The 23,045-nt window shown below is 52.7% G+C and overlaps 1 protein-coding gene across 2 annotated transcripts in view; it reads right to left on the bottom strand.

Moving 5' to 3' along the window:
* Positions 1–23,045, bottom strand: part of CACNA1G (calcium voltage-gated channel subunit alpha1 G) — a 99,727-nt gene that overhangs the window by 46,390 nt on the left and 30,292 nt on the right. For both annotated transcript variants that reach the window (XM_015880222.2, XM_032448219.1), the window contains exons 8-18: positions 21,005–21,803; positions 20,869–20,913; positions 19,669–20,030; positions 10,707–10,858; positions 10,046–10,231; positions 8,883–8,997; positions 8,508–8,663; positions 4,861–4,929; positions 2,754–2,847; positions 2,006–2,190; positions 1,417–1,863 (exon numbers count right to left, since the gene is read on the bottom strand). In XM_015880222.2, coding sequence (XP_015735708.1) covers positions 1,417–1,863; positions 2,006–2,190; positions 2,754–2,847; positions 4,861–4,929; positions 8,508–8,663; positions 8,883–8,997; positions 10,046–10,231; positions 10,707–10,858; positions 19,669–20,030; positions 20,869–20,913; positions 21,005–21,803 — 2,610 coding nt within the window. The remainder of the gene's footprint in view (positions 1–1,416; positions 1,864–2,005; positions 2,191–2,753; positions 2,848–4,860; positions 4,930–8,507; positions 8,664–8,882; positions 8,998–10,045; positions 10,232–10,706; positions 10,859–19,668; positions 20,031–20,868; positions 20,914–21,004; positions 21,804–23,045) is intronic.

A 23,045-nucleotide genomic window follows, 5' to 3' on the forward strand; every position in this document is an offset into this window, starting at 1 on the left:
AGCAGCCATTGGCCATAAAAGCCATCCCTAGCCAGCTATGGAGAGTGTGGTCCCTCGATCACTTGGAATAGTGTTTTTTCCAAAAATAATTACCACTTCTATTCTTAAAAATTCAATTTGTTTTATGGAGGTTAAAAACCGGGTTAAGACAATCAGTAAAAATCCCAGGCTGAGGATCCATGCTGGAGATGTAATGGGATAATGGCTTGTTTTAAAGGCGATTTACGGCTGAGCGACTCTATTCTGCCAGCACAAGCTCTCTTTCTCCTCCCGGTTGCTCTCTGGAGTCTCCACTGCCTTTTGCATCCTTTCACATGCTCCAAATCCCATTTTCATTCAACAAACTCAGTGAAATACAGTAAAATCATGCCCAAAAGCAACAGCCCTCATTACTGCCCTGGTTACCATCACGTGGCTGTACCCAAAACCCATCAGCAATCCATCAAACACCCCATCCAACCACTGCATCTTTCAACCCACAGAACAAGGAGAAAACCCTTCAAGAGCTGAAAATGCCCCAAAAGGAGCCTGTGCTGAGGCTCCAATCACACCACAACGCATTCCCTGGCTCCCCCATCTGGGGGCATTTACACCATTTGAGCAGTGGCAGCACTTGGCAAATTATGTGCAGTGATTTGAAAGTGCGGATGCAGAGAATATGCAAAGCTGGAGATGCTGCTTTACTATCTGGTGCTCTAATCAGCTCAAAATTACAGCTGATTTTTCTTCTCCTGCTGCCATGCTTTTAGCTAACATTTCCTAAATAGCACTTCTCAGGCCTGTGAAAGAGAGACACTCATGGACTAATGCCTCTTCATATTGAAATTAATGCAAAGCCTTGGAAATAATCACCATCTCTGCAGGACTAATGCCTCCACGGGACTTGTGGGCCCAACCTTGCCTTTGCACTGCCTGTTGATGCCAACACAGATTGTCTATTCCTATGGATGGGGGCTGAAATCCAAATACCGGCTGGTGAGCAGGGATATGTTTACTTACTAAAAATTTAAAAAGATAAAACCAGAGTTGTGCAGTCATGGAGTAAAATCATAGAACCATCTGGGCAGGAAAAATACCATCAAGATCACCAAGTTCAACCACAGCCTGACCTACCACCACAAAACCACGTCCTTAGCGTCCCGTCCACACACCTCCCTTGCCTCCAGAGACAGTGGCCAAGATAGCCATGGCTCCATGCATTTAACTGGAACCTGATATCTCCACCTGAATGCTCTGACACAGCAGTGAGACACTTAATGTAATGTCACCAGGCTGCTCCTGGTGACCCCCAGCTGCGGTGCTGGTGACATTCAGCCTCTGCCTTGGCTGTGGCATGCTCCCAAGAGCTACAGAAGTCATTTGGATGAGCAAAAAGAAACAAACAAAGCCCAAACCAAGCATTTAGCACCTCCTTACCATGTTGCCTTCATCGTCAGCATCATCACAGTCTGGCCGAGGGTCGTCCAGGTGGAGCTGATGGACCAGCAGGCCAGGAGAGGTTTTCCCATTGCAGTCCTGGTGCTCAGAGGCAGTGGTGCGACTGCTGTGCATGCTGCTGGTCCGGTACAGCGAAGGCACCTGCAGGGTGTCCTGGAGGTCGAAGGAGCCCTTTGCTTCCAGTGACTCCATGCGATGAGGTAAGGAGCCGTTGACACTGCCAGCCCGGCTGGAGTGTTCCTCATCCGAGCTCTCCCCATCCTCTGAGCTCTCCTTGCCCTCCCCGGACAGCAGGGACCTGCGCTCACTGCTCTGGCCCCGCCGCTTGAGGCTGGGTGCCCGGCCGATGCTGTTCCAGCTGGAGCGGCGGCTGGGCCAGCTGCTGCCAGTGCTCCAGGGGCTGTGCGGGGAGCTGCGGGCGCTGGGCTGCGGGACAGGGATGGGGTCAGTCTGTGCCACCTGCCCACACCAGGCCGTTCTCATGGCTTGGGGGGGCAGATGGACACAGAGCTGCCTCGTGTGCCCCACAAATGCTTGTTGGGCAACCACAGGATGCTCCAGTCCTTACCGGGGATTTGAGCTCATAGGCAGCAGGGTCCATGGAGACGCCACTGGCTCGGCGTGACTCATAGCCCTGAGCTGCATCCCCAAACATGGCGCTCTTGGGCATGGGCATCGGCGTGGCTGCGGTGTGGATGATGAGTGGAGGGGTGAGGCTTTTCTTCAGCTCTGGGTGCTCACTCAGGGCCATCACTGGAAGGCACAAGGCAGGTTTTAGGGTCCCACTGCTGTGGGCATGCACACAGCCTGCCATTGGATGGGCAGAGCTGCTGCATAGCGTACGTTTGTCCTCCTTACATCAGGAGAAAGGGGACTAAAAGCCATATGGGGGCTGAGAGCTTTCCAACAGCATGGTGGGGAAGAGCAGGATGTTGAGAACGGGATTGGGTACCAACAGAGAGAGCAGATCCCTTACATATGACCCCTAACCTTCCACCAACACCCCCCTACTCTTCCTCTACAGAACCCTGCCTGCACTGGGCTCCCTCCCCGCTCTCTTTCCTCCCCCCTTCCCACACTCTCAGAGCTCCCGTACTTGTGCCCCTGTGAGGACACTCCACTGGAATGGATTTCAGATCTGAATGCCATCAAATTTCTTTTGCCTGCAGCTCATGCTCCCAGCCCTGTAGCAGCTCGACAGAATGTGAGATGAGATGAGGGCATTGTCCCCAGGAGGGATTTCCCACTCAGGATAAATTACTTTCACAGCAGAGGGGGTTGTGCAGCAGGGCAGGTGTCCCGGGCTCTGTACTCACAGACTGGGTTTGACAAGTTTTTCTTCAGTCCACCCTCCTCTTCCAGGCTGCGGAGGAAGAGCTCACCCTCTGAGTCAGACTTGGATGCATCCCCCTGCAGCAGACAGAGTGTTTTAGTCAGGGGGAATGAGGGGCTGCCTGCACAAACACCCCTCGAACACACGGGACCGCATTGCCAACACCACACCTACAGATCCACCGAGCTGTGTACCACGATGCAACACCACCTTTCACAAAATGAGGCATGCACATATTTATACCACAGACTAATTAACCTCCTACCAGGAAGACTGGCTGCCTCTGATTCCAAACACAGCCCCAGAAAGGGATCAGGGAAATAAAACATAAAAAATGCATTGCTTGTGTTTTTGTGCTGCGGGAATTGCACACCAATGTCAGGGAAGGATGAGCAACGTTGGGACAAAAGTTGACCCTACTCATTTCTCTCAATTTATACACCATGGCTTGAAACTCCCCCTGTGTGGGCAATCCCACGGCTTCCTGGTGATGCTTAAAGAAGCCACCAAGGACTCAGGATGCTGACTTTGCAATGCAGCCATGAGTACACGATTGATGGAAGCCCCAGTGGTGTAGAGAGGATCCAATGTCTGCCCCCTGGATGGCCAGCAGGTCCAGCTGCAACACAACAGAGGTCTGGGGGGTTTACATGAATTTTGAATCCTGAGAGTTACTGAGAACCCGGGCTCAGCCCCCGGAGAAGGGCTGAGGTTTACCACAGCTCAGTGTGCTTGCTCCATCTCACAGCACACAGCTGGTGAGGGACTTCCCTGCACGCTTCTGTCCATTGGCACTGTGGAAAGGTGCTTAGGGTGTGGTATAGTGAGCATCCATCCAGTGGGAAAAGGTGCTCGCCAGAACCATGCCAATCCACCAGAGGAGGACTTAGGGCTAAAAATGCTCTTCTGGCAAACAGCACCAAACCCCAGCATGGTGCACATTGGGAGGGAGGAGAGGAGGGGAGGGAAGGAGGAAGGATGCTGAGGTGGAAGCCAAGCAAAGTCTCCCTTAGCTGGAAGGAACCAGGAGCCCAGAACCCCAGCAAGGCCAAGCTGTCCTCAGTCCCCTATGGAGGTTTGGTGCTTGGGCGCCAGGCAGTGGGAAAGCACAGCAACGTGGGGCTGCATTTCTGGAGTGCTCTGCAACAGCCCAGAGGAAAGTGAGAGGGTGCACAGCATGTGCAGAGATGGGAAAGCAGAGTTGCACAAGGACTCCCCCAGCACCAAACCCCACATCTGGGGACAGAAGCATCTCCTGCAAGCAGCGAGTGCCAACCCCAATGCACCGCCCATTACCTGCTCCTGCACTCCCAGCTTGCCTTTCTGGATAGAAAAGGGGTTGTGAGAGAAGAGGGAGTTACAATCCTTCTGGGAAAGGAGGGCATGTCTGGAGGGACCCCAGGGCACAGCGGCTCTGCCAGCACATACCCAAGGTGACAGGATGCATTCGGATATGTCAGGAAAGGATTTTGTGCTGAAGGAAGAGCCAGACTTCTTGGAGAGGGAAGAAGGGGAAGGCAGTGGTGAAGAGAAACACGCAGCCAGCAGCAGAACAAGGCCTGGAGTGTGCTGCACTTGTGGGATACATGGTGTCCTCAGCCTCCTGCACATCCCAACCTTCATCCTGAGATGACTGGGTGTCTCTGACTGACCTCACCCTACAGAGCATGGGGCTCTTGCAGGCTCAAACTTGATTCCATGTCCCACGTGGGTCACGGAGCAGATGTTCCTGGGGACCAGCATCACTGCCCGACTGGCATGGGTGTGAGCACACTGCTTTGGTCCCATCCACTGCAAACCCCGTGGGTGAGCTCACCTCACTGCAGGACTGCACAGAGAGCTGAGCCTGGAGCCACCCTGCTCCCCAGAGCACCCACCTTCATTCCTCCAGCTCCCCCAGAGAAGGAAGGGACTTAAAACCAAGGCTGACTCAACAGTGAGGACAACAAAAAGAAAAGAATGAGACCCCGACAACCCCTGACAGCACGACAGCTACAACGATGAGTGAGGACGGCAGCACGGCGTGTGACCAGGCACCATGAGGGACACAACCATGGGGGTGTGGGGGGCTCATGCGTGGCCGTACATACCGCTGCCGAGTCGCCCGGCAGCTGAACACAGCTCAGCTGCCCCCCAGCATCTTCCCGCTTGGAGATCTCCTGAAGGAGAAACAGGGCAGGGAGGGGGGAGGAAGGGGAAGGAGGGTTCAATTTTCACAGTTTCAACAGCAGAAATGAGAGGGAAGTTAAAAAAAATAAGAACAACACAGGGAGAGGTATGGAGGAGATGGGGAAGGGCACATGGAGAAGGGCAGCATGCAGCCACGATGAAGAGCTGGGGGAGCAGCCCCGACGAGGCCAGCCTTACCTTTAAATTAAGTGTTTCAGACAGAGAGCTTGATGCAGCTCCGAAGTGATAATTGTGCTAATGAAACACCGGCTAATTATCGAAAACACGATTTCTTCTTTCCTTTTTTGCAGCTGCATAATGGGATCTTTATTTATTATGCCATCATTAGGCAGCAGCGGAGGCTTCTAATGAATGTTTGATTAACACAACATCAGCCCTCTCACAGCCAGGTGAAATACCTCCAGCACTTCTTCTCAGCACCAGAACTCAGTGCCTCCCAACCCGCTGGGGAAGCAGCGGCGCTTGTGGCCCTTGGCTCATCAGCATGGGGTGGGATGTGTGGCCCTGGGCACACTCACTGCTCCCCAGGGGCAAAGCAGTGGTGCTCCAGCCTGCAACACACAGATGGGGAACTCGCCCTGCTCCCAGCTGGGGTGATGAGTTTAAGAAAGACCAATCCCTCACAACTTGGAGTTTTCTATGGTTCTCTGATCAGTTCAGGGGTCTGAATGGGACATGGGATCTTGCCTTGGACACTTAACTTAAAGTCTTTGTAAGAGAGAAAGAGGAGGAAAAGCCACCAAAAGAAAACACATAAACACTTTTCCTTCACAAAGACAATCCCACTGAAACCAATAGGGGTGCAAAAGATACAGGACGTAACAAAGACACCATCCAAAAGTCTCCACATGGGGGAAAATGGGCTTCAGTCCTCTGGTTGAAGCCCAAGTGCTGCTTTCTGTGGGTTCTGCTGCTCCAGCCAGAACACTGCAACACCGTGCAGAGTGAGCACGGGGCTGGGGGTGGCCCCTGGGGACCAGGGAGCAATTAAGACACAAGGTGGGGAAAGGGGCAGAGCTGGGAGTGAGGACAAGGCAAGATGAGGCCAGGAGGATCGCCAATGGAAGAACACACGTTGGAGATAACATTGTCAGGGAGTCCCTCATGAGAGCAGCTTTGTGTCTGACAGAGAGGAGCCATTGTTTGCTTCAGAGAGAAATCCCCAGGGCACAGACCTGTGCTCAGGCAGCGATTTCAAATGAGCAGCTCCATCAAATGGGGTCCCCTGCACGAACACCCAGCCTGAGTTCAATAGCAGAACATGAGCCCAAAAATAGCTGCGCTGCACCACGTCCTGAGTGCGCCTCGCACCAGGGGAACAGGTCACCAAAAAACAGAAAAAATAGGAGAAGAAAATCAACCCGGCAAAATATATTGCTCCATATTCAAAGTTTGGAACAGCTCCTTCTTCTTTCCCGATTGCTTATATACATCTGCTGCCTAGCAACTGGGGCTGCAAAGCCGTGCACTAAAATTAACGAGGTGCTTGCAGATTGAGGAAAGGCAGTCAAGGACTGGGGAGATAAAGGCAGCCGCTCTGAGATTGTGTTTCAGCCCGGAAAGCTGAAGAGAATGGAAAAACACCTCGCTCAGAGGAAGGGTTGAGTGCAAGGGCTGGAGAGGGACGCGGGGTTTGTTTACAGGGAGAGCTGATCTCGATTAATTTTGCTGAGGAGAGGATCCTTTGTGCGCTCACTAGTGAAGCCCAGAAGGAGAGGTGTGTGGGAGCTGCAGGGATGCAGGGCAGCGAGGTCCAGGTGTGGTGGCTGTGCTGGATCCCACCCGTGGGCTCCTGGCCCCAGCAGCTCTGGCTGAGCTCCCTCTTTCACACATTCCCATTTACCAGAGGAGCACTGAGAGCTCCGAATAGCAAAGATGTGGAAGGAAGATGATTAGTAAAACACCTCTCTAAAAGCCTGAGATACAAAACAGCACTGTAAGCAAAGTGGTTAATTGCATGAATCAGGTGCAAGGCCATCAAAATCGCGGTGGTTGGGCAGAGCTATTTCCCGAGGGCAGAGAAGGCTCCGGGCTTTGGAGGCTGTGCTGGGTTGTGGTCCCAGCACTCAGTGCTCACCCCCTGATGCTGGCACAACAGAGATGGACCCTTAAAGCTGCGGCCATGGGAACAAAACCGCAGCGCGTTGCGGTGAACGACAGCGAGCGGTGCTGCGGTGCCAGCTGGCTGCAAGCGAGTGGGGAAAATTGCTGCCAGCCAGAAGCAAGCAGAGTGCCACGTGCTCCAGCACCAAACCAGGTGGCGGGGATAGGGGGGTCACCTCCCCTGGGGGCAGCAGGGTGGGGAAGGGGTGGCTGCACAGCAGGGCTGAGCCTTGGGCGAGACATGGGGCTCTGTCACTCAGGCGACCTTCAGAGAATCAATTTGCTCAGCTGAACAAAGGTTTGGTTTCAAAGCTATCATCGCTCCGCAAGCAGCCAAGGAACCTTCTACCTCTTCTCACTCGGGCAAAGGAACACTGAGCTATGGAGGAGAACCTGGCGGTGACCTTCCCTTCAGGCTGAATGGTGAGGGGGGGTTACAGAGAGAAATGGCCACAGCAGTAACAATTAAACAAGAAAATGCCGACACACAATGAGAGACGATACAGAAAAACGAGAGAATTTCTTCTATCTATCTCCTGGTACGATTCCATTAATGTAACTCTAGATTGCACTGCAAAAATAATAACAATAATAAAAATAAATACGGTTCTGTGCATAGTTGTTCCCAGGCTGGTAGGATATTAGGACACACAAGCAACAAATCTTAAATAATATTCCACTGCTCCGACTCAGTTATCAACAGCACAGACAAAGTGTAAAAGCACAGCCATAGGAGTCCCAGCAGCCAGCTTTGGGCTGCTGCTCCCCCTCTGGTCCCCATCAGGACGCAGCCCCCCATCCCTCTGCACAGTGGGAATCTCCTGTGGGGTGGGTAGGCACCCCAGGGCCCCACTTTGGGGTGCAGCTCCCAGCTGAGCAGCTAAGACACAGAAATTACAGCTCCATGCTAACCCCCCAACCTTCCCAAAAGCCCACAGCACCCTGGGTGCCACATGGAGCTGGCAGGGATGAGGACCAGGTGCCTTAAAATGGAAAGCATTGTGGTGTTGGAATTAGGAGAAGCTCCATGAGCACACATCGCCAAAGAAGTCAATCATGCTCCTCATCTCCCAGCAGCCTGCGTAAGTTTTCAGGAAGGGTTTTAATCTGGCTCACAAACACGGAGAGAAGTGTTTCAAAGGCACTGTCATAGCAGTTATCCCATCTGCAGTGCCTGACTCACCGCTGAGTTCTCCCTCCTGCATTAATGCTAACAATGCTTTTCATTTAAGCCCTTCATTTAAAGGACTTGCTGTATTAAACTGTACCTCAGCTAAGCAGAAAGAAGGAATGAAGAAAAAAGACCTCGTATTTTTCCCCACTTCTTTTCATGTACCACTCTGGTAAATGTACTGTTGCCCACTTTGGAAACCACATTCCTGCTGCAGGTCTGGAGGCCCTGAGACGTTCAAAGCCAACAAAGGCACAAGTGAGAGAACATTACCTCCGCCTGGAAACCCTCCACCAGGATGGCCACCAGCAGGTTGAAGAGAACGTAATTCCCAAACGTCATGAGGGCAATGAAGTAGAGTGCTGCCCAGGAGGAGGTAGATGCCATGCCATTGTAGAGCACCTTGTTCCAGTCTTCCTGGGTCAAAATCTGCAAAGAAATTGTCTCAGGAGCATGGAGACAGAGCAGCATGCTGGCATCTGCCCTGGGTGAACAGCCAGCAAAGCACCCCAGGCTTGGACACGACCTCGAGTTATAACTAACATGCATATTTCAATGCCTCTGCAATGGCTCCACCAAGCCGTGCCATAACTGTCCCACCCCCACAGCCCCAAAGGGCAACAGGTCGCTCTGCCCAATGCTCAGTACCTGGAAAACAGTGACGATGGCCCAGAGCAAGGAGTCGAAGTTCTTCCTGTCGGGCAGAGTGTCGCCATCCCGCTCGGAAGCGAACTTGCAGCCAAAGAGGTGCATCCCCAGAATGCTGTGAGGAGAGCACAGTGCTGAGCAGGGCTGGGCTGCAGTGCTGCCGCTGGCCCCCGGCCCCAGCAGAGCCCTTCCATTCCATCTTTTAAAAGATGAGTCATTCCTTCAATGAAAAGCACACCTCGAGAATGTGCAAACTGAGAGCAAATTTGGGTCAAATCCGTCGCACGGCTTTGAAAAGTGAGCCCGTTCCTTCCCCTTCTTTTCCTTTGTTTTGTCAGTCACAACATTTTGTTTCAGCTCTTTCTAAACAAAATGTTTTGACTTTCCGCTTTGCGATGACACAATTTTCTGCAAAACAGGCTTAAACTGAGCGGGGAAGACAAAAAGGGATCCTGAGAGAAGCCTGAATGGAGCATATCAGGGGGCTCACCACATCTTTGCCGATTTTGACATGAAAGCAGAATACCTTTCATTTCACATTGATGCTAAAGGAATAATTTGTCTTCCCCTGCTCTCGGCCAGTAACCTGAATAATCACATTATTCACAGCTCCGTTCAGCATCGCGGCAGCAAACAGTGCTTTGGAGCAAAATGCCTCACTGGGAAAAGGATCATTACTGCGCAGAACGGCTTTCATCAGCCTTCCAGCACTGGGACGCCGGAGGAGTGGCTGCTGCAGGGCTTGAGTTGAAATCCAGACCCAAATCCAGGATACTGGGGCTCCCCCAAACCTGTTTCTAGCTTTCCCACCACAGATCTTCACTCCTGTGAGGAGGCCAGGGCAGGAGCACCACTTCGGCTGCTTTTATTTTAGCAACATTGCCCCCTTCCTTAACAACATTCTCAGCACCAGCCTCATCTGCATGTAATGGGACAGATGTCTCGGGGTGGTAACAAGGAATCATCCAGATGAAGGATTTTCCTTGCAAATCATCTCATGAAGACAGATGTCTCGTTTGGCCAGAATTAAAAGAAGATTGTCATCAAACCACTGTCAGTGCTGCTCTGGGACTCAGCTCAGAAACACCCCACTACAGCCCCCTCACATCCCCATGGGATCCCACTGAACACCCCAGAATGAAGAGCTCTCACCAAGCACCCACCTAAATATGAAAATGAAGAGCATCAGCAACATGCAGAAGGTGGCCACGTTGTCCATGGTCTTCATGAGGACGACAAGCTGCCGCTGCAGGGCCGGCATGAAGCGCACCAGCTTCAGAACCCGCATGAGCCGGAAGGTCCGCAGCACTGAGAGCCCCCCGCCTTGCTGCCCCACGATCTCCCACACGCTGAGAGGAAAAGAGTTTGTTGTGGGATGGGCAGAGAACACCTGGCTCAAAGGCATTGGGAGAAGAAGCAAAGGAGAGGGGGGAATTCGGAGGGAAGAGAGATGGGAAGTGGGAAACCCTCCCCAGACAGAGAGGAGCTCTCAGTGCCTCCTGGAGCTGAACCCCACCAGGGCCAGGAGCCCTCAGTTGCAACCACAGTCCTATATGTGCCCAAAAGCAGTTATTTAATCAGGCATTGGTTGTGCCACTTGGGCCCCAGACTCTGCCAAAATGGACAGCTTTCTGCATGGGCCTCTCTCTGTAATGACCAGAAAATAATCCCAAAACATCTATCAGCAATTGCGTCTAATTATGTTAACTTACAGCAGAGAGAAGTGTCATAGGAAGGCAGTTATGCCCACTCACCATTACATCCCATTTTAATGAGCTAGCCAAATGAAGGGAAACGCACATAAAGAAAGCTCTAGGTTTGTACCTAATCACCACGATGATCCCATCAAAGATGTTGTACGGGTTCTTAATGTAGCCAAAGGGGCCGTAGACAAGGACTTTGAGCAGCATCTCTAGGGCAAACATGCTTGTGAAGACGATGTTGCTGATCTCCAAGGCGTTGGTGAGCTCCTCTGGCTGGGAAAGAAGGGGAGGAATGGTTCATTGTCCATTTGTTAGGCACGGGCACACTTACACCTGGAAATATAGCCAGCCTAAATAGTACAAGAGTAAGAACACTGAGGCTGATGGTAGCGGGGCAATGTGGCAATATGTCACTTGAAGCTCAGGAGAGAGAAGGAAAACACCATTAGTTATTTCAGGTTTATACATCCATTGGAAACTGAGGAAATAAATCCAGCCGTGGACTTCACGTAAATCTCAGCATTAGCAGCAGGTTCATGTACGAGTGTCACAAACCAAAAGATTTAAGCTAAATGTGCGGGCGATGTGGGAGCCCAAAGGCTTGGTGTCACCATCCTGCTCAGAGCATCATCGGCTCTGCTTCAGAGACAGAAGAAACCAAAGGTTTTACAGTTATATGCTGTCTATAAACAGTTAAATCTCCATGGACTTCCAGCCCCCGCTGTTTCTGCGTGTTGAAGTCTCCAGGCACAGCTGGCCGAGCCCGTTTAGCTCCAGTTCCTCCACCCCAATGCGGTGGCAGCTGGGGAACCAACTGCTCTGACGTTATCTCAGCAGTGCAGCAGTCCCGGAGGACCTGCAGAGGTCCCGGTGGGACTTTGTGATGACAAAGCAGCCGTCCCCAGGTGGCAGAGCAGGAAATGGCAGCATCAACAAAGAAAAGCAATTGAAAAGGAGAAAAAGGGGATTTGAAAGCTTCCTACACCTCAAACACCCTGGTGGACAAGCATCCCCTTGGCTAGCAACTGCCAAGCACACACCTGATATCAGCTAGCATTCAAATGCCAACACCTCAGCTCTCCATATTAAACACAGCACTGGTTTAACATTCCACCCCTATGGAAACACACATAACCAACAAACAGGCTGGGAACCCATCCACCGAGTTGCACCTCAGGACAATTTCAAATAGCTGAAAGTCTACAGCAGTCCCACAAAAGCCCCGTGCTGCCGCAGGAAGGAGCATCCCAAAGAATTATTCTGCACTGGGAAACAGCACATCCCAAGGCAGAGGATGGGTGCTGTGAGTTACTCAGAGGGTTTCCTTGGGGTGCTCCCACGTGGGTGATTCCCTTCATCCAATGGTGCAGCTCATGGGGTTCCACTTGGCTCCACATCCCTTCCGGGGACACATCACTGCTGTGCCATGAGCGGCGCCTTCACACACCTGGGAATTATCCGTGGGGATGGAGGTGGGCTGAGCTGTGTGCCCGCCTGAGGGGATGCTCACCCTGCGGGGACTCAGAGCCTGGGGGCACCACCAAACCCCAGCTATAGGACTCCCAAGGAAACACAGACACATGGAGATAATGAGGCTGCTCAGAAGCTGCTGCTGCCTTTGGGAAATCACAGGCATGTCTGAAGCATCCTCCCTTTAGCAGCATTAAAATCCTGTGAGGAAGTGGCCTTTCCCATCCAGTGGGAATTAAAACTGTCATCTCAAAGTAGACAGAAGAGTTTCAGATACGGCCAACTCAACACTTTGAAAGCCCTGTCTTCCATGTCAGCCTCTATTCCCTCATCCATTTGCTCTGTACCGCAGATTAGAATAGGAAAATATAAATAAGTCAGCCTGAAGAAGAACACGGAAACTTTAGTTCACAAAATGTTCAAACAGATGCTTCAAATATCTCAGATAATATATTTAGATATATATATATATATGTAAATATATATTAAGTGAAGTCTGCTAATCTCCTCATTAGTGGCAGCAGTGATTAATTACAATGAAAACACCCTATGATTAAACAAGCAGCACCCAGAAGGAGCGAGACACAAATATCAGCTCATCCTCCATAAATCCAGAATGGTGTCTCCTGGACACTCTCCCCACCGGACACACAGACGTGGTGCCCTGGATACATCACCCCCTGTTAGCTCCGTGTTTGCGCAGTGTCAGTGTGTTGCTGTACTGTGCAGCACGTTGATGAGAGCTGGCAGCACATAAAACAGGAGAAGCAGCAAACAAACACCGTGCAGAAAAGCAACACAGCAGGGAGTGGGGCATGGGAGGGGTGAGGGCATGGGCATGCAGAACACCCCAGATTCGACTGCAGCAGAAGGAAAGCATCCATCCCATTCACCTCCCTTCCCTCATGCCAGCTTGGAGCAGCACCCTGAGCCTGACCCAGTGCTCACATGGGCTGCACTCCCCCATTCCCCTCAATGGGGTGATAGAAAGCTACCAAACACCCTGGCACACCTTGCAGAGATCTTACCTCCTCCAGCCATGACAGCAAAATGTCTGTGCCAGGACCCAGGTATTGGAATCAATGATCCTTAATGGGTCCCTTCTAACTTGGGCTATTCTGTGGTCCTAGGGCACACAATGCCCATCACCACTGGACCTACCTACAGGGTCCACATGGGCACACCTGGAGCGGCTGCACCCTGCCAAGGGGTGTCTGCACCCTGCCCAGAAGCACCCCGATGGCCTTCCCCTTTATCTATCTCCTTAACAACAAAACAGAACATCAGAACCTTCCATTCTCCAGTGCAAAGAGGTGCCCAGGGGGGAGCGAGGGCCCCGCTGAGCCCAGCAAAAAGCATTGAGGACAGCACACAAACTCCTGAGCTGTTCCCCGACTGCAGAACAGAGCCCTCCTGAAAGCATTTCCATGGCAACTAGAGAAAAATACCACAGAAAGAAAATAACAACCTCAGCTATTTCCCAGGAAACACCAACATTTTACTGAGTCATCACTTGCAGATTTTATATATATTTATATATATATATATATATATATATATTTACATTAGAAAAATCAAACAGGTCACACAAACAGGTGAATTGTCTCTCCTCAGCCTCCTGCCCTCCCACCAAGGCCTCTCTGCACTCCCTGTGGGTGCAGACGTGAGCACTGTGTCCTCCTCAAGGCCTGAGCAAGACCTGGGGCAAAACACAAAGAATTTGGATGAAGGGGAGCAGCCATCAGTCAGCAAAATGCCCTGTTTGATACTTACTGCCCATCACTTGGAGCTGACAGCTGGCTTCAGCAAGAAGCAGATGGACAAGGTGCCCAGGCTTTCCCTACAGATCCTTTGCCAAAATGGCTAGAAATGAGAATTTCCCTCTTGGAGGAGGGCTTGGGAAGCAGCAGGATGGAGGGATCATGCTCAGCTCCTCCACCCACCGCAGCCAAACATACATTTCCCCACAGCTGTGCCCCTTCACCCACCCCATAACTTCACTGAGAGCCTGAGGGCACCACAGTGTGCCACCCTGCCCCATAGACCTGCAGTCCCACAGCCCCATAACCCCACACCTGCTCCTTTCAGCCGCAGCAGCTGCTCTGCCTGAACTCCTCATCTCCCCCAGCCTGAGATCTCAGGATGAGCATTATCCCAGAAAATGCAAGAGAAACACGGAGCAGCTCATCCCTGTGCTGGGTTTCGGAGGAGCTTAAGCTGAACAAAAGCTGCATTTCCACTTGGTCACACCTTGTAAGCACTTGAGATTTAAAGCCCTCTATTTCTAGTTAAGCTCCACCAAGTTTCCAACTTATCTCCCCATTAGTACTTGAGAAGTACCGAGGGGAGGGAGGACAAAAAGACGCAGGGAAGGAGTAGGCTGAGAGGCACCTGCACAGATCTGAGATCACCTTCTGGCGCCCGAACAACATCCCTGGTGCTGACAGGCGGCTGCGGGGGAATGCTGGTGGTTTCCTACCGTCAGCAAAAGCATGTTCGTAACATGCTGAAATCTGGGGCTGAGCAGGGACACGGGCCGACCTCCATCTGGGAACCTGGGAAGACGAGAGGTGATGCCTGGGAGAGCACAGAGGAAGCTGCAGTCAGGGCATGAAAGCCGGGGTGCTCCTGGGCTTTGCTGTGTGCGGGCTCCCACACGGGGGTCACAACCACAGCCATCAAAGCTGAGCAGATAGGAACGCCTGACTAACTGCAGAGCAGGGCTGCGTCATCTGCACGGGGACGGAGCCATCTCCAGAAATCATCCTGTGATTTGGCCGAGCAGTGATAACATGGGGTGCTGATGGCAGCTGAAACAGCAGCTGTGCAGGGTGAGACCGGGCAGCACGAGGAGCTCCGACGCACTGGGGAGGATCGATGCTCACAGCTCCCATCCGCAGAGCTAAGGAGACTTCAGGGGATGTCTCAGACCTGCATCAGTTCATCCATAGCTCATGCAGAGAACTGAATTGTCTGATAAGAGCTCGAACATTTTCCTGCTGCGTGAAATCTCTTAATTCTCCAAAGATTCCATCTCCAAAACTGGGATTAAACCTGCTGTATGGGCAGGGCGCTGCTGGGAACACACCTGAGGACTCAGCTCTGCGGGAGATTGGGAGCAAGTCCATTAACAGACACGGGTTCCTACAAGACCTTATAAACCCCTCACGGCGCTGAGGAGTGGGAGAGACCCTGAGGTCCAGAGAAGGAATTACCCCCAGGGACAAACACGGCCAGCTGCTTCTGAAGGCAGCCATCCCAGTGATTAACAGCTCCGATGCCTCCCATTAGCATCGATTTGACTCCCCTGGTCTCCAACAATAAACTGTTAATAAGAACAATTCTGCTGAAGCAAGAGCTAATTGAATACAACACGTGCAAATCTATAGGGCACCTTGTTTTCCTGCAGGCTTAGTGCCCCGCGCAGCTGCAGTGCTGGGAAATTGGGATGTCGCCTGCTCTGAGCCAGCAGCTTCTGAGGGAGGGGAAGCCTCAGCCGCTGCCAGAGCTCGGAGCTTGGCTGGGATGAGCTGGCACGGGGCTGGGAGATGTGTCACAGAGTTAAATAGAGACATGGGACATGCACCAAAGTGGAAGCAGAGCTGTCTCTAGGAAGCAAAGACATGTATGAATGCGGGACTTCACAGGCTCCTGGGAAGAACATGCACTGCCCAGGGCAGGGAATCTCCTTGGTGCAGAGGGACACATGCCCGTGCACAAGTGTCTTCCTGGATCAAAACCTAACAGATCAGATTTATAGGGGGAATTGTCAAATTGCAAGCTTCATAATGACAAGATCAGGATAGGCTGCTGACAAAGGGCTAAGGGAGCCCAGCACTGCCTGGCATTGATGTGGTGCTTCCCATCCCTCTGGAATGGATGCTGCCTGGGGACAGGACTAGTCTCTACAACCCAAGTGCCACCTTGCCACCAGGCTATGCAGGTGACCCAAGCAGTGGGAATCCCACAAGCTGCAGCTCATGTGATCCTCCACCAGCTCCTTCAGGAGGCAGAGGAGCACTTGGAAACTGCACCGCTGCATTGGTTTCTATGCTGAGTGCAGGCTGCGATGTTCTGCAGCCTCTCCTGTGTACATCAATAGGCACTGTAACCCATTCCACCAGAGGGCTTCCCTGTGGCACAGATGGTTGATATTTCTGTGCCACGGCAGCCATCAGATGGTGGTGGTACCACTGATAAACACTGCATCAGCTGTGCCGTCACACACCCGGCACCTGCAGCAGGACACAGCAGGACTTCAGCTTTAGATGCTGCTGTGAGCTCAAAGCCTCAGCAGGGCCCCTTCCTCCTCCCTCTGAGAACAGCCTCCCTCTGCCGTGAGCTGCTCTCCCTGGATGCTGTCCCAAAAAGCCATTCCCCTTCGTCACCCCTCCAATTTGCTTTCAAAAACTGGGGAAAACAAAAGCATCTGTAGAGGTCTGAATGATTTCCTCTTCCTTTCCACAGCCCACAGGTTGGGTTCTGCTGAGATCCAAACCCCCACGCTGTGGCCTCTGTGGCTTTGGAGCAGCCAGCGAGGACCTTTGGGCTGGGACCATGGCTCCTGCTCCTTACAATGGTGAAATGCCGCAGAGACAGCGGCTGAAATTCAAGTGCTATTCAAACAAACGGAGATGTGGGGAATAGTTCATACCGAGAGGGTTCAGACAAGGAAAATCAGAGCAGCCAGGCAGCTCAATGCGAACCAGACTTTGAAAACAAAAACAAAACCCCGAGCCCTTCCTTAAGGAAGCTCTCACCGAATTCTTTCCCCTGCTGAGAAGTTCAGCATCACGCCTTGCATTGAGCCTCTGCATTTCATTCCAAGGAAGGGCTTGAAAGAAAGGAAAGCAGCACATTGTGGAGCACAGCCTGGCTCACCGCCAGGGCCGGGGGGAGCACAGAGCAGGAGCCCTCTGGCTGAGCAGCACATTTTGCTCCTGCACTATGGCAGAACAAGCCTTCGCAAAGCCCCAGCATCTCAGCAGAGGCTCAGCTTCCCTAAGGTGAGTCAGTCGATTGGTTCAGCAGTGTATTTAAAATCCCCCAGAGCCTACCCTGAAATCACCTTTCTATTTCCCTACCCAAAGCTAACAGTTTCTACCTGCATTTTGCTCCAGCTCCGTAACAAAACAAGCTCTTTAGCAGTCACATCAATAATCCGCAGCAATCTGCTTGTCGTTCCCCTGATGGAAAATTTCACACCGCTGCCCAGCAGCAGCACCAAGCTGAGTGCTGCCCCTGCTCGGACCTCTGCCTTCCTCCCATGGCAGAGGCACAGCTGGCTGCACAGCCTGCCCGCAGCACACCACTGCGCCCTGCCAGCTGCACCCACTGCTCACACACACACCAGAGCCATGTGGAAACAGCCCCATGCCAGGCAATAAAGTCAGCCAGGGTGCTGCCCAGCGGTGTCTGAAGGAGTTCAGTTCTTCTCCCTGGCTGTAGTGGGGATCAGCACCAGGATGCTCTGCTGGTCCCAGAACTGCTGGATCCCATGGAACCAGCCCATCCCAATCCATCCCACCCCTCCCACAGCACACAGCTGCTGGGGTACCCTCTCCCCTCCAGCACTGTGCTGGTAAGGAACACAACGCTTTTGACAGGGCATCATAAAACATGTCCTGAAAGTATTTATCCTAATATAGCTTGGTGTGCTCAGGGCTGCCTTGTGTAGAAAAAAAAAACCCAAACCAAAGCAAACCAAACAGGAAAGGTAAATTTTCATTAAGTAAGCAGAGAGATTAATATAGAAATTCACAGAGTCAAGCACTCTTTGAGCTCCATCACCTCTCTGCAAACAATCACCCAATGAAGATAAATTTGATGAGGCTGATCACCTGCACATTTAAGAAGGGCTCTTATAAAAGAAAAATCTCATGTTTCAGTGTTTATCATCCCTGCAGAAAGGCCTGGTCCAGCATTTCTCCACTCCAATTCCTGCTCTCATAACTGTCAGATTATGAAACTGCAGACTATAAGCTTCTCAAGTGAACAGAAAAACACCTCTCTGTTCTCTGCCGCCACTCTAAGCAGATGAACTAATAAAAACAGGCTCAGCTATGCACTCTGAGTGCCTGGGAGAAAGGAATCTGGAACAGTAGTAGCTTCAAAATACTGTCAGAGAAAGCAGCCACCCACAGGATCTGGAGTCCCCCACACACATCCGCTTCCTCCACCTCGTTACCAGAAAACCACCACAAAAATCTGCCTTTTGCCATCTACCTGCCCGTCAGGGCACAGTGCTGGTGGGGCAGAGGCAAGGATTTTCTCCAAGACAAAGAATTAAGGAGTTGCACTGTTGCCCTTAAGGCAACAAGCCAGGAGCCTAACCATTCCATCCATCCCTCCAAGCACCCATCCCATCCATCTATCTACCCTTCCTCCAGCCATCTACCCATCCATCCATCCATCCCATCACAACCACCCTTCCATCCCAGCAGGACAGTTCCCATGCACACACCAGTAGCCCACAGCAGCACCTCCTGAAATGCTGAATGGGTGACCAGCTTTGGCCTCCCACCCCTGGACAATCCCAGCAGATCTGCTGTCACTTTCCATGCACTCAGAGGAGACATACAAACTGTGATCAGTTTCCATAAGCCGTATCCCTGCAGGTCCCCATGAGATGAGCTTTATTTCTAAACAAACATGGACTCATGGAAGGTTCCCCTGCAGCTCTGTGAGCATCTCTGTGATGAGCGGCTCCCCACCTGTGGGACTACAGGAGCACAGCTACTAATGCATGCTGAAAACAAAGGTTAGCCAGCCAGACTGCATTAGGACGTCACAGGGAAGGCGCTGGTTTGAAGGGACACATTTAGCACATCTGAGTCTCCCTGGCGTTCAGGCACTGAGGCATTAATGCCACAGGAGGACATGGGATTTGGAGCCACTCTGCAGCCACCACCACTGGCACTGAGGGCAGGGATGGAACGTCTGCACTTCCAGCAAGCGCAAAATGTGCCAGAAGGAGAATAAACAGCAATGAGCCAGGATGCAAAGGGTTCCCAGAAGGGGCTGGCATGGGACAGGGAGAGCCCCAGCACCCCAAGCAGCTGCTGGGGCCGAGCAACAGCATGTGTGCAGAGAGATTGTGCAGCATCTCAGCACCCAGAGTCATGGCTTCTCCAGCACAAAGCACACAGCTGCAGGAACCAGCCCAGCCCATCCCGTGCAGCATCTAAGGGGCTCAGGGTAGGGGAGCAAAGCATCCAAATGCAGCCACAAAAGGGACCAGATGGTGCCTTCTGGGAGCAGAGCTTGTCATCCCTATGGAGACACTTTAGAGTGGCAACCTCTTTTCTTAATGACAATATACAGGGAAAAGCTCTGCAGGAGCACAGCCGCCTCTTGCCTGCAAGAACTGTGCTAATAGAGTGGAGGAACGGCCTGCGATGAGTCTATTTTGGATTCATCACACTGCTGCTGCAGCGCTCACCAGGGAGCTGAAGGCATTTGTTACTTCCTCCCCTGGGATGGTAAATTCAATAGACCTTCTGCCTGCGGCTGCACTGACCCCAGCTGCCACGTGGCTGTGGTGCCGGCACAAAGCTGAGCATCCCTGGGATGTGGGATGAAGGACGCAGGAAGGAGTGAGGCAGCCAGCTCACCTGCTCGTGGTACTCGATGCCCATGCTGAGAGTGTTGATGAGGATCGCGATCATGATCCCACGGTTGAAATACTTGCTGTCCACAATCTTCCGGAAGGTCTCGCACACGATGCGCCAGAAGGCCAACACCCGGCTGCTGCTCCTGGCCCAGGCTCGGCCGTGCTGCGGGTCCCGCTGGTCGCTGTAGTGGGCATCCTGTGTGAACTCGTACACCCCCTCGCTGTCTGAGTCTGTCTCATTGTCTGTCTGCTCAGCCTCGTTGGCCAATGCCTTCAGGCAGTAGGGGCAGCTCTCGGGGCTGCGGGAGCTGCCGTCCAGCTTGGTGCAGGAGCTGGTAATCTTGCAGGAGCTTGGGCAGGGACCTGCAATGCCAACATTTAGGCATGCCATTAGCCAGGACAGGAGCAACACCCTATGCACAGTGACAGCAAAATGTGCTCAATAGAACAGGCCACCAGAGCCTGCAGAAAACAATCATCTCCCATAACCCTGGCACATGGTGCTACAATTAGCAGAAGCTTCACCACCAGCAGAACTCCCTTCCTGCTCCAGCTGGTTGCAGATGCTCCAAAACCCCCAGCTTTCCCCTGCCCCCAGCTGCCAGGTGGCTCCTAGGATGACAGCAGCAGGGAAATGTTCTCCCTGGCACCAGCTGCAGAAACCCATGCAGCAGCATCAGTGCAAACCCAGCAATGCTGCAGCTCAAAGCCCAGATTTGGGAATATGGAATATGGCTTTCCCTGTACATATCCTGCCTGGAAAGGCCAAATCCTGCAGTGTTCAAGGCCACAGCGATAGGGCGGAGATGGCATTGGCTGCCTGAGAAAGCCTGACCTGGAAACGCTTCTTGGAGCCTAAATGTGTTTGAGCTCAGTTGGCTCAAGCTCTGAAAGCTCAAGATGTGGAAGGGGAATAAGCACCTTGCAGGAAAGGGGTCAAACCCTGGCTTTGGGAGAGCTGCACTTTGTTCCTGATGCTGTTTCAGTCTTCCTGAGCTGGGGAGTGAAAGGATGTGGGGAACACAGGGATCTGGGGAGGGGACCCTCTGATCACAGGATAAATAGCATACTGGGAGAAGACTGGGAAGAGAAAGAAAATGGGTTCATTACAAACAATCATTTCCCTTGGATTGGTTGAAACCTCCCTCCTGGTTTGGGCTGAGATGCACTGGGTTGGTTGGAAGATTCCCATTGGCCTCACCTCGAAATCCATCACCTTTATCCGTAACATGGACCGAAAGGAACCCTGCAAAGGTGTAATGGAAAGAGAAAAGAATGAGAATGGAGCTCCTATTCCTGCTCCACAGCCACACTGCTGACCCCAGCCCCACACTCACCCGTGCTCTGCGTCTCCAGCAGCTTGTGCATGGTGCTGTAGGGCCCAGGTGGGATGTTCAGCCCACTCAGTGTGCTGCTGCCAGCCCCCACTGCCGCCTCCCCCAGGCTCTTCTCCTTCCGCGCCTCATGGGAGGTGCTGGGGTGCACCGTGGGGTACACCTTGCTGCCCATCACCACGCTCCTGGGGATGTCTTCTGGGCTTGGCTGCGGGGAGGCTGCCCGGCAGCGTACCGGCTCCACATGGCAGTCAGCGTGGTAGATGCTATGGACGGATTCAGTGCCACTGGCCGTGGCAGTGGAAGCCATGTGGGGGTTTGGGGCCGATGGGGGAAGCATCAGCCGGTTGGTCCCATTGTGGAGAGAGCCAGTGTCCACATCGCTGATCTCCGGGCTGGCGTGGGGCGCCCGCAGGTTCCCATTGCCCAGGTGGTAGTGGTGGTGGTGATGGTGGTGGTGGTGGATGAGGTGGTGCACCGACGACCTCCTCCTGGAGCGACGCTTGCCAGCATGGCGCTCAGCCCCCGCTTTGCTGGCAGGGCTGGCCAGGAAGCCCATCCTCACGCCTGCCACCCGGTAGAGCTCCACCAGCTGCTTGCTGCCTTTCCGGGCGATGTATACCAGGTACTTGAGGAGCTCATCATAGCAGCTGCCTGGCTCCGAGAAGCTGGCCAGGGTGCTGGCGTTGGACAGGTAGCGCACCCGCTGCTCCTTCATCAGCTGGCTCTCACGCTGCTTTGTCTCGGAGAACTGTGTGGCTATCACCACCAGGCAGAGGTTGATCATGAAGAAGGAGCCCACCTACAGGGATGGGAGCCATCAGCCCCAGCCAATCCCACCCCACAGCCCTGCCTGGCCCCACATCATCAGGCACACAGACCCCAGTAAGAGCCCCAACCCCCAGGACTCCCACACCAGGGCTCTGCAGAGGACCTCAGAGATCAAAGGCAGGAGGAGATTATTTTGACAAAAAGCTTTTGCTCTTTTAAGAGGGTGTTTTTCTCTCTCCGCAGACGGCACTTGTAATTATTGCAATTAGCGGCATTACGATGAATGTGCTGAGCCTTCCCGATAGGAGCGTTTTTTCTGGCAGCATGTGGGTAGCTTGTGAGCAGATCCCTTCCCCTGCTAACGGGATTTGCAGGTTACTGTTACGCAAGGGCTGCAGCCACAGCTCAAAGATCCCAGTGCCAGGCCAGCTCCCACCAGGTCCTCCTTTCTGCAAATGCCAGACTGGACCGCAAAGAATTTCTGACGTTCTAATGGGCTCTCATGAACCACCACCATTACTGCACAGCACCCAGGAAAGCAATGCTTCCTTTCCTCTCCATCCTTATGGGAATGCAGAGGGTGAGGGGTTCCTTCTTTTGGGGGGAAGCTAACAGGTGAACCACAAAAAGTACTGTGGACAAAACAGCCTTCTCATCAGGGTTTGACGAGGATCAGAAACCTCTCCAATGGCCCAAAGGAGGACGCGCAGCTATTTTGTTGGATTTGGGCCAATTAGACAGGAAAAGAGGGACTCATCTCACTTATCTCAGCCACATCTGAGTGAGGCACCTAATGATCCTTTAGAGTCGGGAGAGAAACAGGCGCATCAAGTCTGCAATGCATCTAATTTATTTTGAATGTCTACCTTAGGAACAGATGAATCACCTCCTAAAGCACCTATTTTTCTCTCCTGATGCTGAAGGGAGTCTAGACAATGAGCTCCCCATCACAGCAGACATTGCTGCTCCCAGCCTATCACAGAGCCCACCCCACAGAGCTCTTTGCTGGCTCTGCTGTGGATGGGTGCAGTGACACCATGGTGAGGGTGGGCTGTGGGCAGGAATCCCTTCCTCCTTTCTCAACCTGCGCTCTGATGTTTGGGGCTGCCTCCCCTAAATGTCCCTTCTGTGCCTGCTGGGCACTTGGATACAGGGGAGCTCCTGGCCAAACTACCTCCCCCATCCCCAGAGAGGTGTTAGAAGAAACAGCAAGTGTATCTACCAGAGCTTAAAAGCATCTTTCCTTCATGTTTTCTACCTCTCCCACATGGCA

This window comes from Coturnix japonica, chromosome 18 (assembly GCF_001577835.2).
Source record: "Coturnix japonica isolate 7356 chromosome 18, Coturnix japonica 2.1, whole genome shotgun sequence".
In the NCBI taxonomy this organism is placed as follows: Eukaryota; Metazoa; Chordata; class Aves; order Galliformes; family Phasianidae; genus Coturnix; species Coturnix japonica.